At 31.8% G+C, this 18,485-nt stretch overlaps 1 protein-coding gene across 1 annotated transcript in view; it reads right to left on the bottom strand.

Moving 5' to 3' along the window:
* Positions 1-16,832, bottom strand: part of LOC106467641 (zinc finger protein 62 homolog) — a 56,443-nt gene extending 39,611 nt beyond the window's left edge. Inside the window, exons 1-5 of the mRNA XM_022395837.1 lie at positions 16,651-16,832; positions 15,277-15,426; positions 13,630-13,766; positions 11,040-11,226; positions 8,433-9,700 (exon numbers count right to left, since the gene is read on the bottom strand). Coding sequence (XP_022251545.1) covers positions 8,433-9,700; positions 11,040-11,226; positions 13,630-13,766; positions 15,277-15,373 — 1,689 coding nt within the window. The 5' untranslated portion in view covers positions 15,374-15,426; positions 16,651-16,832. The remainder of the gene's footprint in view (positions 1-8,432; positions 9,701-11,039; positions 11,227-13,629; positions 13,767-15,276; positions 15,427-16,650) is intronic.
* Positions 16,833-18,485: the final 1,653 nt, after the last annotated feature.

Genomic DNA, 18,485 nt, shown 5'->3' with positions numbered 1-18,485 from the left:
CATGTACGTGTAGAGTGATATTTTGAAGTGGAAGCCGTATGGCTTCAATAAAGTTTTTATTGTGTAAATATAAAATGTTGTTTTTACTTATTTAATATAATTAAAAAAAAATTAAACACAAGTGCCGGTAGTGCATATTTAATAGCTTTTATTTTCGGTCGTGGTGAATCACGACGTGTGTATCATCTCCCATGTCGTTCCGTTTTTAATATTGGGATATACTTCAAAATTTTGTGATCTCACGGCAAAAGGTATGGTCTACAAGAAACGACACGTCTTTTACATGAAGTCAGTTTATAAATAGCGTTCCTATAAGATTCACATAAAAAAAACATTTGCCAACATACCTATTTGTTTCTAAAGATTATCATTCAAAGACCATGTTTATTATAATCAAATTAGTATTATTCTTATTGATATATTAACATAATATTAGAGTTTTTACATCTTAAATTGTCGACAAAGTTGATATAAAATTTTCGAAAAGTTAGTAAAGTTCACTGTAGTAAGAGAAATAAGTTAAAGCATATCAAAGGTTCTCCTTATGTTACAGATACCTAAGTTCAGAGATGAGAGAATGTTGTACACTGTAAAGAAGTTTTGTGATCATCAATAAAAATCATTCTTTGACGGTAAACAGGTGTACAATGCTGAACATATTGTCATTGTAGTATTATTTCTGTCAGTGTTTGACGACAGTCTCGAAGTCTCATCCAAAATAAAAATTGCAGACAAACACCGAGATAGTCAGAGTTTATCCATCGTATAGCCCTACAAAAAAACTTATATTCAATCCATACCAAACGTCTGACGACTTTCTTAGTTTACGTCTGAACGTTTATGTTTGTCGCTGATCCAGAACATGACTTATCATGCAGTACCCGAATTCGTAGACCTCAAAGATTTATGAAAAAAAATTAAGTGTTGCTATTCTATAATAGTGATTAATCACATTTATTATGTAGCAAAATGATTTACTACAGAGTTAAAGTTAGTGAAACATGCGTTATATGTGCATATAATGTTTGCAGCTCATGTGTTTTGAAGTTAGATAGACTGTTTGCCTTAGGTTGAACATGTCATAATGAGTCAGAGTAAAATGTTTCCATAGTGTTAATTACACAGATGGAAATAAATGGAACATCTATATGCTGCATACTGTCTTAAGGAAGTATAGAAACATATTTGTCAAACTTACGCAATTAAATGTACGTTGAAATATGTCTACAACCCTTAGTAACATTACCCACCTTTGTAAAATAATGTAATACAAATATATATAAATAATTGAAAACAAAACGTAAGTTGTAACTTCATTCACATAATGTATAAGATCAGATTTGTTAAAATTCTACGGACAGTAAGACTGTCGTTAAAATAATGGTTTTAACATTATTAAATCTAGACATTAATGACGTAATCATATATGGAAGTATAGTGTCCACCCTTGTAAAACTCATGTAAGCTAAAAATATAAAGTAACGTGTATAAAATGAAATATTTTGTCAAGTAATATTAATCGAATAAAGTCAAACTAATGAAACTGTAAATTGGCTGTTACTCTACTGATCACAGGAGGTGATTAAAGTTGTCCCAGTAATTATAGGTCCGTTAGTCTTACTTCAGTTGTGGGAAAAGTTTTTTGAAAGTCTGATAAAAATGCTTTGTAAAGACATTTAAGAACATTTAAAAGTTTGTTGGATAGTAAGTTTCACTAGCGGAAAATCTGTCCTTTCTAATCTTTTGATATTCTTTGAAAAAGGCATGGGTGGAGATTTGGTGTATCTGGATTTTCAGAAAGCACTTAATAAGGTGCCACATAAAAGGCTTGTTAAAATTATCTCTGAAAATGTGAGAGATAGGTTGGTACATTGGTAAGAAACTGGATAGATGAAAGAAAGCATAGGGTTATTATAAATGTAGTTTAGTCAACCTTTATTAATGTCACAAGTGGAGAACGTCTGGGCTTAGTGTTAGAATCTTTCCTCTTTATATTTTATACGAAGGTTGGTCGTTTTGTAATTAAGCACAAAGCTATATAATAGGCTATATGTGGTCTGCCCACCTTGGGCATTGAAACCCGGTTTCTAGCGTTGTAAGTCTGCAGACACACAGCTGTGCCACTGGGGGCACACAGATGAAAGAGTGGTCAATAAATTGAACATTGAACAGTAGTATGAAAGAAACGTATCTTGTTTGATCAGTATCTTAAATTATTCAAATAATGTGTTTTTGATAGTAGTAGAGAAATAGGATTTCAGGTTGTAGTTACAGAAATATTGAATATAAGTCTAAAAAAGATATAATTCCATTGATTAGGTTATATTTGGAATACTGGGTTCAGTCTTGGCCTCATTACTCCAGGATGGACATTGAATTGTTGGAAAGGACTCATAGGAGAGCTACTGACACCTGGGATAGAAAGGTCGCCATATAAGAATAGGTTAAGATCTCCAATATTGTTTTATCTTGAAAAAATACGAGTTAGTAATGGATCTGATTGTGGACATTAAGATTTTTTAAGAATTAATAGTATTTATGAATAATTTCTATTCATACGTCATAGTAAGAATGGTTAAATTACAAAAACATATATATTTGGGCAGAGTAGGAGTAACCTTCAGTGACTAGTTGACCTTTGGAATGGATTGCATACAGATGTGGTGGATACAGTTAATCTAATGGAATTAGTGAAAGGATTGATAAATATTTGAATTATAAGGGCTTGCTTTGAGTATTTTATATTTATTTTAAAGTTTTGTTTAGTGGATGAGATGGCCTAGATAGACCAACAGATCCCTTGTTGTCCTTAAATAATATGTATATATATATATATAACAAATTTAAAGAAATTCACTATTAACAACAGTAAACATGTTATGGGTAAGAATGAAGTTATTGCATATTTAAATTATTTACACAGTAGATAAATCATCATTCCCATCGATAAAGCTGCTAACCACTTTGTTTTTCTGTGTAAAAAAAATACAAGTTATAACTTCGTATAAAGGACTTGGGTTTAATATAACGGCATTACTTTGTTATAAAGTACAATGAGCTATATGTGTTTTATCAAGGAGGGGCAATGACGTATATATATTTATACATTTAAAAAGATAAAGAAAGGATTAAACATTACAGTTTTACCAGATTTTGGTGTACGTCCTGTTAAGCTTTAAAATATTTTATATTTTCAAGTAAATTATTATGACAATGGGATCAAACAGAAGTAATTCGTATTTGACAACTCAGTTGAGTTTCTTGTGTAAGAAATAAAAAGACGTGAAAAGTTTGACAGAAATAAACACAATATTTATTATTAGTAGCAAGCAAAAGAACATGCAACATTTCTGCTTCACAAATGAGTACATGTTTGATTCTGCTGGATCGTTATGTGATTCAATAGTTCTCTCAAGACAGATCGTTGTTGAACCAAACATGATTAATAAAAGCTAAGACTGAGTAGAACTAAGGTTCTGTATTAATACAAGAAACCTTGAGGTAGTCTTTTACATTGGAGTCATTATATGTTTGTCCTTTCTCTAATGGGATCCCAACCAATGCCAGGAGAATGTGCTACCGATGACTTTGTTTCCAGATGCTAGCTGTTTGCAGGTCCTCCAAAACCAAATCATGATCAGTCATTGGTCCAAGGTGAAAAGTACTCAAGGCAACGCATTGTATAGTCCCATATGACCACTACTATTACCTTCCCACGCAGTCTCAGACTCACCAGGCATCACCCCACTTCAACATCTCTTACTCAGCCATGCTTACCTTAAGCTGAAAGTAATACTCATTTGTATCAACAATTCAAATTGTCTGGGTGCCTTAAACATGAGTATACCTCAAGTCTACAGTTGTAGGTTGACCTATATCATGGACTATTGCAACATAGGCGATAGTCTTAGGTCCAGAAGAGGGCTTCAACAATACTTCTTTCCTGCAGCCATCTCTCTCTTCAACAGTAAATTCTCCCACTTAGTCATAAATAGTTCTACATCCAAAACAAGACATTCTATCAATAAATACATGTACAAAACACAAAACATGCAATAAATATTGTGGCCATGGCACCAACTTTCTCCTTTCTGTCTATTTATGGGTTTTTGAGTTGCAATGGTGGAAAACATGGAAAGGTTTTTATTGTGTTCTGTGAATCTGGTTTCCAATTTTCTTCCTGTTTCTCCGATTTAGAATTATGGCAGTTATTATGTAAATGACGTTGGTATTGTGTGATTCTAAATAATTTTTGTTTAATAACAATTTTAATTTAGAGTTGGGTTTTTGAGAGAATTGACGTTGACAGTAATTTTTGTGTTTAATGGCTTGTATTGCCCAAGTGTGGATTATTCTTGAGCTGGTTTCAGGGATAAAAGGTTGTTGGGTTTGTTAGTACCAATTTGATTCGTGAGTTGAGTTTTGTTGTGGTGAATTTTGGATAATTTTTCAAAAATAGTTGGTGGAAATTTGTTATTATTAGACTGGACACAGTTTAAAACGAAAATTCACCGCAAGAACACACACACACTGGCTGCTACATCCCCTGGAATTCCACTCATGACACCACACAAAAAATCAATACACTGAAAAACCTCATAAACACAGCTACAAGACTCTGTTTAACAGACTACGTAGATGAAGAAATCAACCACATAAAGCATTTTTTCCTTTGCACCATTATCCACAATGTATGTCTATGGAAACTATAGGAAGCAGAGAAAAAAAAACCTTCACTGCAGAAACTTTGAGACAGTGCCCGGGAGAAAGACGAGCACAAGGCAAATGGTAAAAGAACTTACAGAACAGAGGACTAGAAGGGAGTACTGTACGAGAGCTACCAAGTCAGTTCTACTAGAGAAGTTATACAGATCATAGTACCAACAGAATACTAGACTCAAGTGATGAAGTTGTCTCACGAGTCAATTTTGAGAGGACACCTAGAAGAACAGATGACAGACAATATCCCTGGCAACTTCTATTGCAAGAAGTGGTCAACTGAATTGACAATAAGGTGAAATTGCACATGAGGACCAAAATCTATTACACCAATCTATTGAAGATGTGCTTCAAAAGGGAAGGAGATCTAATGGATTCAGTTATTGAGGCAAAGATGGACAATGCAGGTTTGGCTATCATAGATGCAGAACCAGAAGACAGTGACTTTGTCACAGAAGATGAAGACCTATTATACCTCAAAACTGCTGAGTATAAATGAAACATACAAAGACGTCAACATTAATCAAGAACTGACTGGAAAGCAGAAGAGATACAAGAGCTAATGTTTTTATAGATAGATCGCTCAAGACAGACCTTGTGCAACACAAGATTGAGACTATAACCAGGAATCAGGCAAGGTGAAGCTCTACTAAATGATCTATGTGATGAGAGACCTGATCAAGCAAGTTATTAAGGTAATGTTAGAAGCTGAAATAATTGAACCTTTGATTTCAGCCTAATGTTCACCACTCGTAATCATGAAGAACAGGGAGGGCTCAAACCACTTCTGCATAGGTTTCCAAAAGCTAAACCTTGTAATGAAGTTCAACTCCAAACCTATCAAGAGGACTGCAAATGTTGGTACAGACTGTATGAGTATACTTTGTTGATAAACTGTAGATAGTATAAAAAAATATTGTAAATATTTTTCTTGAAGTTTGGTTTGTTTTCAATTTCACGCAAAGCTAACGAAGGCTATCTGCGCTTTTCTTGAAGAGGAGCTTATTGCTAGATATACATGACTATTTCAATTTAAGTTTAATACATCATGATTTTGATAGTACATTATAGTGCAAGTGTTGAATTTAGTAATTTTTAGAAGTGACAGTTTATTGCAGGTTTGTTTACTTAACTGTTTATAAATCGTAAAATGTGTCGTTCACTAATTATGAATTGGTGATTTTTATTTATATCATTGAATCATGTTACTAGAACCTTCTAAGTTTTTCTCGTTGACTGAATTGGGTATTATTGCATCATAACATCTCATAGCATGTGGAACGTTCTAGACCACTGTCACGCTATAACTATGCATCTAAAAATGTAGTTAGAGAGAATTAGATAGATCTAAACTGAGCGATTGTGAGTTTAGCCATAAAGAGTGTACAGTGGTGATTTTGAAAATGAAATCGTCACAGATTGTATTGCAATAACAGAGTAGAGAAGAATATTTTGTCTTGTCAATGGTGTTCTAAAGTAATTGAATCAGCTTTTGTGGACTTTGAGGCAATTATTTAAAGCTCTGTAATCAGTGTAACATTTATATATAAGTTTGACTTGTTTTAATATGTTATTTTAAAATAAGTGGACTGTGTGCTGTTTGTTTATTTTTCAAACTGATTTGCAACAAGTCACTCACACCTACTGTAAAGAATCAGGTCCATACACACATAAAAACCTGACATACTGATACATTAAAACTTGGTATCATTGTCTCAACAATGTCATCATCAGCACATGACAGTTGTTTTCTCAAAACCAATATATAAAGTATCATACGGAAACATGTTAGTTTTAATGGAACTTTGGTTTGCATTCTGTTAAATCTTATAATGTAATACATAAATTAATTGGATTCCCAAACTAAATACAATATAGAGATACAATTTATTGCTAGAGCTAAAAAAACTACAACTGAGACATATTCACGTCTAATAGGTTTAAATTTTTTGAACTGAAATTTTCCTACATAACAAATCTTGGTAAGAATGACTAAACTTTACATTTAAGTCAGATATATTGGTGATATTTTTTTTATTTCAAAACTGTCTTAACACAGCCAAACAAAATTCTACCCCATAAGATGAAAAAACTTTCCCTAAAAATCAAAACACAGAACCTTAATTTAATACCCCCCCCCCCCCAGTGGCACAGCGCTATGTCTGCGGACTTACGACGCTAGAATCCGGGTTTCGATACCCGTGGTGGGCAGAGCACAGATAGCCCATTGTGTAGCTTTGTGCTTAATTACAAACAAACAAACAAACCTTAATTTAGACATCAACATCATTATTGAAACATTTATTTTCAAAGTTTTCAATAAAGTGGACACTTTCAACTTTGAAGTTATAAACTCTTTATTTAAAAACATTCCAAATATGTTACAATGTTTTATATACACAGCTTATTAGATACAACAGAATTTGTTCAACATTATAGGACTTCTTGGACTAATATCATAAACTCCGTTGCATTTGTCACAAACAGTGTTTATCCTATCACATTTTAAATACAAAATTCATTCACTGTCATGAAAAATTCAACAATATTCTTGATAATGATTACAGGTTAAGAAATTTGACCAAATATCATGACCTGTTCAAACTTCACATCTACACTTTAATTCTTTTGGCCACAGTTGGTTTTATCTTCTGTTAGTTTAAGCTCTTACTAAGTAAAGTTAATACTAGTGATATAACACTTCCATATATGGTATTACACTACTTAATTAGATGAGTTAAAGTAACTTATGCTAATTACTATATTTATAATACTTACAAATGTTTTTACTTTCCTTTCTAAGTCATTTCATTAATATAGAACATTCTTGAGGCTTACTGTTTTCACTTTCCATTTTTTAGAGAGGATTTAACTATTTATTTGTTCTTACTGCCTGCTCAATGTGTACTGTTAAGTAACAAGGTTAGTTAAAATGGAAGTAGTTGTGTCAGATACACTTCCACAAATATTAACTTTTGAATGTCCTCTTCAACTCTATGACAGTACTTGCTAGTGTTTGTGTGTTCCATAACTTAACACAGCATAACCACAATCAGAAGTAGCTAGATCATGATCCATCTATTCAGCACAATGTAACCACATTCAGAAGTAGCTAGATCATGATCCAACTATTCAGCACAATGTAACTACATTCAGAAGTAGCTAGATCATGATCCATCTATTCAGCACAATGTAACCACCAGATTCCTAAAGTATCCCAAAAGTCTTAGATCATATTTTTATCTTGAGTTGATCAGAAATTTTGCACTTTTGTCAGTTTTTGGGTCAAAGTAAAAAGTGTAGTTTGGTAGGATGTAGAATTTTTATTATAAGTAATTTAAATGGCATAAAAACCACTATACCAATTTTACTCAACCATTCACCAGGATATTTAACAGATTAGACTAGAATATCCTTCTCATCTGTTTGTAAGGTACAATTTTACATTTCTAATACACACACTACACAACAACATGGTTTCTTAAAAGTGTGTAGTCTCTTATCTTAATTAAGGATAACATTTCCTCTTAAATTTTTGCCAGACACTAAACATCTGTAAGATTTCTCCCCAATGTGAGTTCTTAAATGTGTTTTTTAAGTTACTGTTTATTCCAAATTGTTTCCTATACACTACACAGCTGAGGTTTCTCTTCAGTGTGTGTTCTTTGATGTTTCTTTAAGTCACTATTTGTTGTAAAATGTTTCCCACACACCACACAACTGTAAGGTTTCTCACCAGTATGTATTCTTTGATGTTTTTTTAAATCACTATTTGTTCGAAACTGTTTTCCACATACTGCACAACTATAAGGTTTCTCCCCAGTGTGTATTCTTTGATGTACTTTTAACACACCATTTGTTTGAAAGTGTTTCCCACACACCATACAACTATAAGGTTTCTCCCCAGTATGTATTCTTTGATGTATTTTTAAGATACTACTTGTACCAAAGCATTTTCCACAATCTGTACAACTATGAGGTTTCTCCCCAGTGTGTATTCCCTGATGTACTTTTAACATACCTTTTGTTTGAAAGTGTTTCTTACACACTAAACAATTGTAAAGTTTCTCTCTAGTGTGTATTCTTTGATGTTTCTTTAAGTCACTATTTGTTTTAAAGTGTTTCCCACACTCCATACAACTATAAGGTTTCTCTCCAGTGTGTTTCCTTTGATGTTTGTTTAATTCACTATTTGATACAAATTGTTTTCCACAAATTGCACAACTGTAAGGTTTCTCTCCAGTGTGTATTCTCTGATGTACTTTTAACACATTATTTGTTCGAAAGTGTTTCCTACACACTAAACAACTGTAAGGTTTCTCTCCAGTGTGTATTCTTTGATGTATTCTTAATTCACTTTTTGTACCAAAACATTTTTTACAAATTTCACAACTGTAAGGTCTCTCCCCAGTATGTATTCTTTGATGTATTTTTAAGTTACTGTTATATTTAAATTGTTTTCCACAAACTGCACAACTATAAGGTTTTTGCATAGGGTGTATACTCTTATGTAGTTTTAATTCATTATTTGTTCCAAACTGTTTTTCACAAACTGAACAACTGTAAGGTTTCTTAGCAGCATGAATTCTCTGATGTATTTTCAAGTTTTTATTTGTTCCAAATTGTTTTCCACAAACTGTACAAATGTAAAGTATCTCCCCAGTGTGTGTTCTTTGATGATCTTTGATGGAACTATTTCTTCTGAAGTTTTCTCCACAAACCACATATGTATATGATTTCTCTCCAGTGTGTATCTTCTTTTGTTGTATTATATTATCCATTGTTCCAAAGTCTTGTCCACAGATTACCTGATTGTATGGTTTACCAGTATCCTGGAGTATATTAAATTCCTTTAGGTTATTTTCATTTATATTTGTTTCTCCACAAACATCACTGTTGAATTTTGTAACTTCTCTTAAGCAATCTTCTTTTCTTAAGACATGATAACCAGAAAACTGACTTCTACAGCAGGTGTTTATATCTAAAAGCAACACATATTATACAAAAAATATAATTAATAATAAATCAATCATACATTCATTTATTAAATGAAATTATAAATTCATTTAAGTGAACACAATCAATATAAATATAAAAATATTAATAGTTAAAATCAATTATGATGCAGTTTTCATAGTTTCACACTTTATAAAAATTCTCTCCACATCTTCCATGTTGATAGAAACATAAAATGCAGGTAACAGACCATGTAGAAGAAAAAGTTTGCAGTAGACAAAGTCTAGAATCAACTTTCATACAGTAATTTCATAGATTAATTCTTAAAGATACCTTCTTACTTCTATCTTGATTATCAAGGAATGTATTATTCTCTTAACCCTTTAAACACTTTTCTATACAACTCACCACGTTACATTCAAAACTAACTAAACATCTTTAATATCAATTTATGTGAATTAAAATAACATTATAATCTATATTATAATTCAAAGTTATGGTATTTAAGTTTTAATTCCTTCATTTCAAAAGAAACCTTTAAAAACTAGTTAAAACTTCAGATGTATTTTCACAAGGAGCTACAAAAATTCCCTACTTTGGGATTCTGTATCTTCAATAACACAATGGTAGTTGTGTAGATGTACGTACATAACCTTTGGACTCATACATTTCAAAGATCTCTGACTGAATGCAGTTGAAACAACTAATAAATTTTTTCAATCCCTGACAGGTGCCATGCCCACCTTCAATGGATTTGTTTGAGCTTTATAGCCTACATGTAGATGTTACAAACATGTGTATAGAACAAGCTCATTTTACACTATAATCTGACAACAGTTATTTTGGAATTGGTGTGCAATTGTAGTCACAGGGTAAATGTAACTGACTGTAGTATTGTTGGCTGCTTGATTGACTGTAGCATTTACAGATGTTTCTTACCTAAATATGTTATAGTTAGAGATACAGTTAAATAGTATTTAGGCCTTACTTTTATATTTTAGTTAACTATGTATTAGTTATGTTTTAAATATATATCATACTTTCCAACAATTCTCAATGCTTACAATATTATGTAGTGCACAAAAAGTTTGCCAAAGGACTGCTCTTGTCTGCTAGAGACACTGTAATATGCCTAGAGGGTACCATTGACTTGTGAAGAATGAATGGTAAAGAGCAAGAAAGGAAATAAAACATTAATAATTAACTATATGTGAAAATAAAATACCTGAAATTATTAATATAATCAAAACAATATCTATTTCCCAATTTTAATAATCTCATTGAATTGTATGTTAATGATAATAGCTAGACTATTCAGCCAGTGTTAATGAATTTAAAGTTTGCAGAAGATTTTTTATACTTACCAGAAGTACTTTCCAACTTAGATTCAATTTGTTGTAAATGTTCTTTGAAATCAGTTTTTGTTTTCACATTCATCACACTATACTTTGAACTATCCAAACCATCATCACTGCTGTAACTGAACTTTGAAATAACCTCATCTTGTGGTAGATCACTAGGCTGCTCTGTTTTTACTTTGATAAGTATGTTCTAAAATTAAACAACACATTCAAAATGTCAATAAAAATATCAGCTAATGGCATCAATAAATAGCTAAATATATATATATAGTCTCTTCAACGTACTAAATTAAAACATTACTATATAAATCTAACAAAGTTACTTGTAATGAACAGTAATACAACTATTTAAACACTTAAAATATTTTTAATGTTTGTTTTAACAAAAGAACATGGAAAAAATCTATGGAAGAGAAAAACAGTTTCATTTCTGTTACTTGTAGTATCAGGTTTTGGATTAACATACATGACTTAAAGATAATACATTATTCTGAAGGAAATATAAATAGTTTTCTTAATCAAGCAAATAAATAAAAGTAGTTAACCTTACAGTAAATTTTCAGCATTTTTAAAAAAGTTTGTTTCTCTTTGATTTCACATAAATTTCATGATCATTACACACAAAATCTTTTGTTCTGAACATAAGTGTGCTCAAGTTAATTAGCATCACAACCTTAGGTCACAAAACAAAAAACCTGCTCACAAAATAAACTATAAATTTTTTGTAAAAATTCCAGGGATAACTCACTAGCTACAGAATGTACTCTAATAAGGAAGGAATAATTGATTTAACTCTCTCTCTCTATGGCCAAGTCAAAGTTCGCATGTCATGACCTGTTACAGTGTTATATTTAAAATTTAATTAAAGAACTTTATTATCAATATATGTCAATATACTTGGCATGAAAACAGTTTATAATCTAAATTTCTATAACATGTAAGTTTTAAATTCTTAAATAAATATTTAAAAAATTCCCAACCTTCAATGTGTCTGATTTCTGAATCTTAAAATAGCCTGCTGTAGTTTCTAACCAATTAACCTTCTTTGTTTCTTCAGATATAATAAGTTTGTTAAACCTACCAGAGTTGACACTTCCTTCTCATATGGCTGATAGTCATATTCACAGTCACTAGAAAGACAAGATTCTTCTGAATGTAAACCTGTGGGCAATGGACTGGCTGAATGCCACACATGAAGGAAAATGGACAGATACTTCAAACAGTGGCACACAACACAGAAAAAGTTGAAATGGTAGTGTCAGAAGATACAACGTAGCAGCACTGATACTCCACGTAACGACCACATATACAACATAGTAAAAGTTGGAATGGTAATATCAGAAGGTATGATGTAGCAGCACTGATACTCCACGTAACGACCACATGTACAACATAGTAAAAGTTGGAATGGTAGTATCAGAAGATACGATGTAGCAGCACTGATACTTCATGTAACAACCACACATACAACATAGTAAAAGTTGGAATGTTAGTATCAGAAGATATCATGTAACAGCACTGATACTCCACGTAACAACCACACATACAACATAGTAAAAGCTGGAATGGTAATATCAGAAGATACGATGTAGCAGCACTGATATTCCATGTAACGACCACACATACAACATAGTAAAAGTTGGAATGGTAGCATCAGAAGATATGATGTAGCAGCACTGATATTCCATGTAACGACCACACATACAACATAGTAAAAGTTGGAATGGTAGTATCAGAAGATACGATGTAGTAGCACTGATACTCCATGTAACGACCACACATACAACATAGTAAAAGTTGGAATGGTAGTATCAGAAGATACGATGTAGTAGCACTGATATTCCATGTAACGACCACACATACAACATAGTAAAAGTTGGAATGGTAGTATCAGAAGATATCATGTAGTAGCACTGATATTCCATGTAACGACCACACATACAACATAATAAAAGTTGGAACGGTAGTATCAGAAGATATGATGTAGCAGCACTGATATTCCATGTAATGACCACACATACAACATAGTATAGTAAAAGTTGGAATGGTAGTATCAGAAGATATGATGTAGCAGCACTGATATTCCACGTAACGACCACACATACAACATAGTAAAAGCTGGAATGGTAGTATCAGAAGATACGATGTAGCAGCACTGATATTCCATGTAACGACCACACATACAACATAGTAAAAGTTGGAATGGTAGTATCAGAAGATACGATGTAGTAGCACTGATACTCCATGTAATGACCACACATACAACATAGTAAAAGCTGGAATGGTAGTATCAGATGATATGATGTAGCAGGACTGATACTTCACGTAACGACCACACATACAACATAGTAAAAAGTTGGAACGGTAGTATCAGAAGATATGATGTAGCAGCACTGATATTCCATGTAACGACCACACATACAACATAGTAAAAGTTGGAATGGTGGTATCAGAAGATAAAACGTAATAGTAATATGACTACAAACACCTCACTACTAATTAATCTCTATGTAAATAAAGTACAGAAAACATCATTTTTGTTACACAAACACTTTAATAAGAAAAACTGTAACAGTTTGAGTCTGTAAGTTACCTCTGCTTTCTCTGTAGCTCCATCACATTTCTCTTCTTGTTCCTTTTTTGATACACCAAACTTTAAACTGGCATGTGAAGATCTTTCTTCTAAGAAATCAGCTTCAGTTTCTGGAGGTATAAATAATGTGTATTTATCTATAACAAGATAATAATATATAACTGTTATAACTGACTTTCCTCTAGTTCTAACTTATCTTAAATTACCTTTATATTTTTAAAGAATTGGTCATATTTGGTTATTCCTCAGAAACCACCCCAAGAGGATACCTTACATAGAAACACCCAACATGTTTATGGATTGGCCTAGATGTTCTAAAATGCTATATAATACAAACATTCTCATGCACTTTTACTACCTTAGACAATTCTCTTTTCAACCACTATAATGTAAAGAAGCTGATATATTCTCTCACACTGTGTTCTTGGAGCCAGGATTATGATAAAGATAAACTCTGTGGGAATCTTGGTTTATTGCACCACAGAATCATGTAAACAGTTTAATGACAGGAGTGATAATTCATTGATTTATGTTTGAAAGGTTTTTATTTCAGCCACAAACAGTAAAATAAAGATAGAAAACAGATGTGAATAGGTTTAAAGTACAATCTCTCAAGATAAGTATTTTGGAACTGCTCGATCAATGTCGTGGAAAAGAATGAAGTTATTTTCAGTGTTAGTGCTTAGGAGGAGCTACTGTACAAGAAAGTTATATCACCCTCCTATTAGTAGACAGCTATCATTGTGTGATGATGTCATCATGCACTAGTGCAATTAACATTAAACACATGCTAATTTAGTGGAAGTTAGCTCAAGGCTAGTGGCTTGCAAATCTCATAGAGATGTATGTGGAATCAAGTTATTCTGTGTACTGAGGTGATGTAATGCCTTGGAATTTTGTTGGCTATTTAGTATGGTTTTACTAGAGGAAACATTTGTCTCACTAATCTTTTGATGTTATTTAAATATGTTACTGCCTATGTAGATGAAGGAACAAGTGTAGGTCTGGTACATTTGGATTTTCAGAAAGCATTAGCTAAGGTACCACATAAAAGACTTGTTAAAAGAATTATCTCTGTAGGTGTAAGGATAGGTTGGCCCATTGGACACCCAAAAGAAAGAAGAGTATTATTATTGTATTTTGGCACTTGTGTATAAAGTTAAAATCATAAATAATATTCAACGTTAAACTGGTAAACAATTAAGAAATTTTTATTTAGGCCTATCTATAGCCTACATGTTTCGACATTACAATGTCATCCTCAGGCCTAAATAAAATGTTTTTAATTGTGTACCAGTTTAACGTTGAATATTATTTATGATTTTAAAGCAGAGTGTTGTTATAAATAAAGTACAGTCAAACTAGATTAATGTCATGAGTGGGGTACCTCAGGGCTCAGTGTTCGGATCTTTCCCAATTTTGATTTACACCAATGAAATAGACAAAGGAATGATTAATATATTACTTAAATTTGCCAATGACATTAAAGTTTTGTGTGTTGCTGACTGTGAGCAGAATCCTACTGGTTTACATAAGGATTTGGATTATTTGGGTGAATAAATGGCGGATGGCGTTTAATTGTAATAAAAGCAAGCTAATACGTGTGGGATATCATAATACATTTGAATAATAAACATACACACTTACTAACAGGTAATGTAATTGTTTCTTCACTTTTCACCAATTTGATATCCAACAAAGTATCTTCAGAAAATGGTTCAACCTTTATCTTTAACAATTCCATGGTTCAATCAGAGCTTCACTTTTATGGTCTTATCAAAGTTTGTAGTTAGAGTACTGAAAAACAGATAAAGAATTGAATCTTGCATCCTTCAAAACTGTCAAAACAAGACTCCAACAAATACTAAAAACAAAATTCCCATTATCTGTATAGCTTTCATATTAATTCATATGGTTCTTTTTTATGTCTTCACACTAAAACTAAGTCCTTTTTACTTGGCATTAATTGTTTGAAACAAAATATGTAGTAAGAAACTAAAAAATCATTATCAATAATTTCAAGTACTTTAAACTTGTATATTATGAATGAGGAGCAGGTTTGTATGAGATATACCTAATATATAAAATTAGACTAAAACTTGTCATCATTGTAAATTATAACTCAGTATCTTTATAACAGTTAAACTTTGTTTTTAATGATGAATATAAACATTACAAGTATCACAACTATTTTGCATTTAACATGTAGATGTCTGACTTCTCTTGGTTTCAAATTAAAAATAACCTACTTTATAAGTTTAATTCCTTAGAATACTTTTGATGCTAGGGATAAATCTTACTAATTTTCAAATAACACTTCATTACCTACATATGTTGAGAGGAATCCAAAGTTTAACTACTTCCTAAAATAAATTAAGCACAAAGAAAATATTTTTTGTGATAACTAGAATGGTTCATCATAACTTTTTTAACAATAGCTTGCTACAAATACAATATGAATATCATTGTAATTATTATTTTGATTAAATTTAAGAACAAAATCTTCATAATTATTTGGGATAAAATCAAGAGTACTCGGTGAGAGACCACTCACTTTTCACCTTGCTCTTGGAAATTTTGAGATGAAATTAAATTAGTTGTATCAAATACCAAATTAAATTTAAAACATAAAACAGATACAAATGAATGGTATAACTAACAAACCAAAATTATAGGGAAATGTTTGAAATAAAGCACAGCAACTGTAAACTTAGAACACCAGTATTCCCTCTGACACTCCGAGTAGAAGTACTAATAATAACATTCAAAGTGTGTGTTAATAATGGAAGTACAAATGTATTAGTACAAGATAGGCAAAGGAAAAGAAAATTTTACCGATTCTAACTTATAAAACGGGCTATTTGCATATAGATTAGAATTATGAGATAATTTACAACTTCAGATAACACAATATTACAATACATGTGAGATAGCGAAGTATGCTTTTACTTTATTATTCTTTCTATCGTTTAGTTCAACTATAAATGTTTTAATCCATTAATTTTAAAAGCATTAACTCACCCTTTAGCTGGAGTTCGTTCAGTGTGAGTATGTATATATGCATTATAAAATGGATAAAAGCTTCTCCTAGCGGTGCCATCCAGATTTAATGTTACGAAGGGTTACGAAGAGTTATTGTAATAGCTCGTAACACGAGAAGTAACTTCGTGGTCTGACCATTATATACAAAACTAATTAATGGCATTTTAAGTCCTTTTCAATCACCAATAAAGTAACCTAAAATAATCTAGGTATTTGAATAATGTTAGAGCTTGTGCCTAAATTATTATTCCATATTATATATCGGAGCAAGTATTTAATGATTACATATATATTTCTACATTAGATTTCTACGTCACGGTTTCTCCTTTCAATTTTTACCCTCGGTGAATTTGGAAGAAAAATCTGTAACATATATATATATGTAAAAAACAAATTAGTTCACGAGGTTTGTTTGTTTGTAGTTAAGCACAAAGCTACACAATGGGCTATATGTGCTCTGCCCACCTAGGGTATAAAAACCCGGTTTCTAGAGTTGTAAGTCTGCAGAAAATATCACTGTGCCACTGGGGTACAATTTACGAGGTATAGCTACAAAGAATTATTGCTCGATATTGTTATTGATCTTGAGAAGTGGTTTAATTTTGGAATATTGTGTTTTCTCGTAATTACTTTGTACCTAGTGTTGGCCAACGGGATTTTTTTTTGTAAGTGATAATATTTCATTTAATTTTGGAATATTTTTCCTAGTTTTATTATTTATTGAAATTAGTAACGTTAACGTTTATGCTGTATTGTATATTAATTATTACCATTTGTACCTGGTCCTGGCCAGGCATGGGTTTACTGTTTTCTTGTAACTGATAAAGTTTGTAATTCTTTTAAAGTTTTATTTTGAAATTCTGTCATATTTTGATAAATTGATTTTGATTGACCATGGATATAGCGGCGTTTATTGGTTATGTTTCACTTCTAATAGTGCGGAGTAAATCAACGACATACGAATTTTGAAATAATTCAATATCCCTGTATAATCCCCCCCCCCCAGTAGCACAGCGGTATGCCAGCGGACTTACAATGCTAGAATCCGGGTTTCGATACCCGTGGTGGGCAGAGCACAGATAGCCCATTGTGTAGCTTTGTGCTTAACTTCAAACAAACAAACAAACCCTGTATAACTGTTTTCAACTGAAAGAATAATTCAGTAACTAACTAAGATTTAACATTAATACCAATGCCATGATATAAAAGACTGTGTGGTATAAATATTAGTGATTAATTTATATTTGTGAGTGAATATTTTATTATTTCTAAGTTTTCTTATAATAAGAGATAAAAGCAGACGATTGTAGAATGTTTTGTCAATAACTAATTGGTGTCGAGAATATAAAAAGTGGCCAGAAGACTATGCAATAAAGATATAATTAGCGTGAGACGAGCTGGAAGCAGCAGACAGACAGTATTACTATTAGTATTACGCAGATAAAAGCAAAGAGAATATAGTTGGTGTAAACTTAAATAACGTAAAAGTGATAGGTCTAACGTTTGATGTATATTAGAGTGAAATTAACAGTGGAAAGAATAAACTTATTCCGTTAAAGCTGAATTCTAAAGTAATTGAATCAGCCTGAGTGCACTTTAACAAACGGAACATAGGATCTTCAGAAGAAAGAAGACCACAATCGTAAGTGAATCGGTGTCAGATTTTTAAAAATAATATTACATATGTATATTGGTTCTGGTTGTTTTTGTCAATTGTCGAAATAAATAGTTTTTATGTATATTTATTAATAGTATAAATATATATACCATGTAGTTGAATCCAGTGGTGGGATTCAGCCGGTTCGTGCGAACTT

Source organism: Limulus polyphemus, unplaced genomic scaffold (genome assembly GCF_000517525.1).
Source record: "Limulus polyphemus unplaced genomic scaffold, Limulus_polyphemus-2.1.2 Scaffold2688, whole genome shotgun sequence".
In the NCBI taxonomy this organism is placed as follows: domain Eukaryota; kingdom Metazoa; phylum Arthropoda; class Merostomata; order Xiphosura; family Limulidae; genus Limulus; species Limulus polyphemus.
Note: the sequence above shows the minus strand (reverse complement) of the source record. Positions and strands in the feature narration are given on the sequence as shown.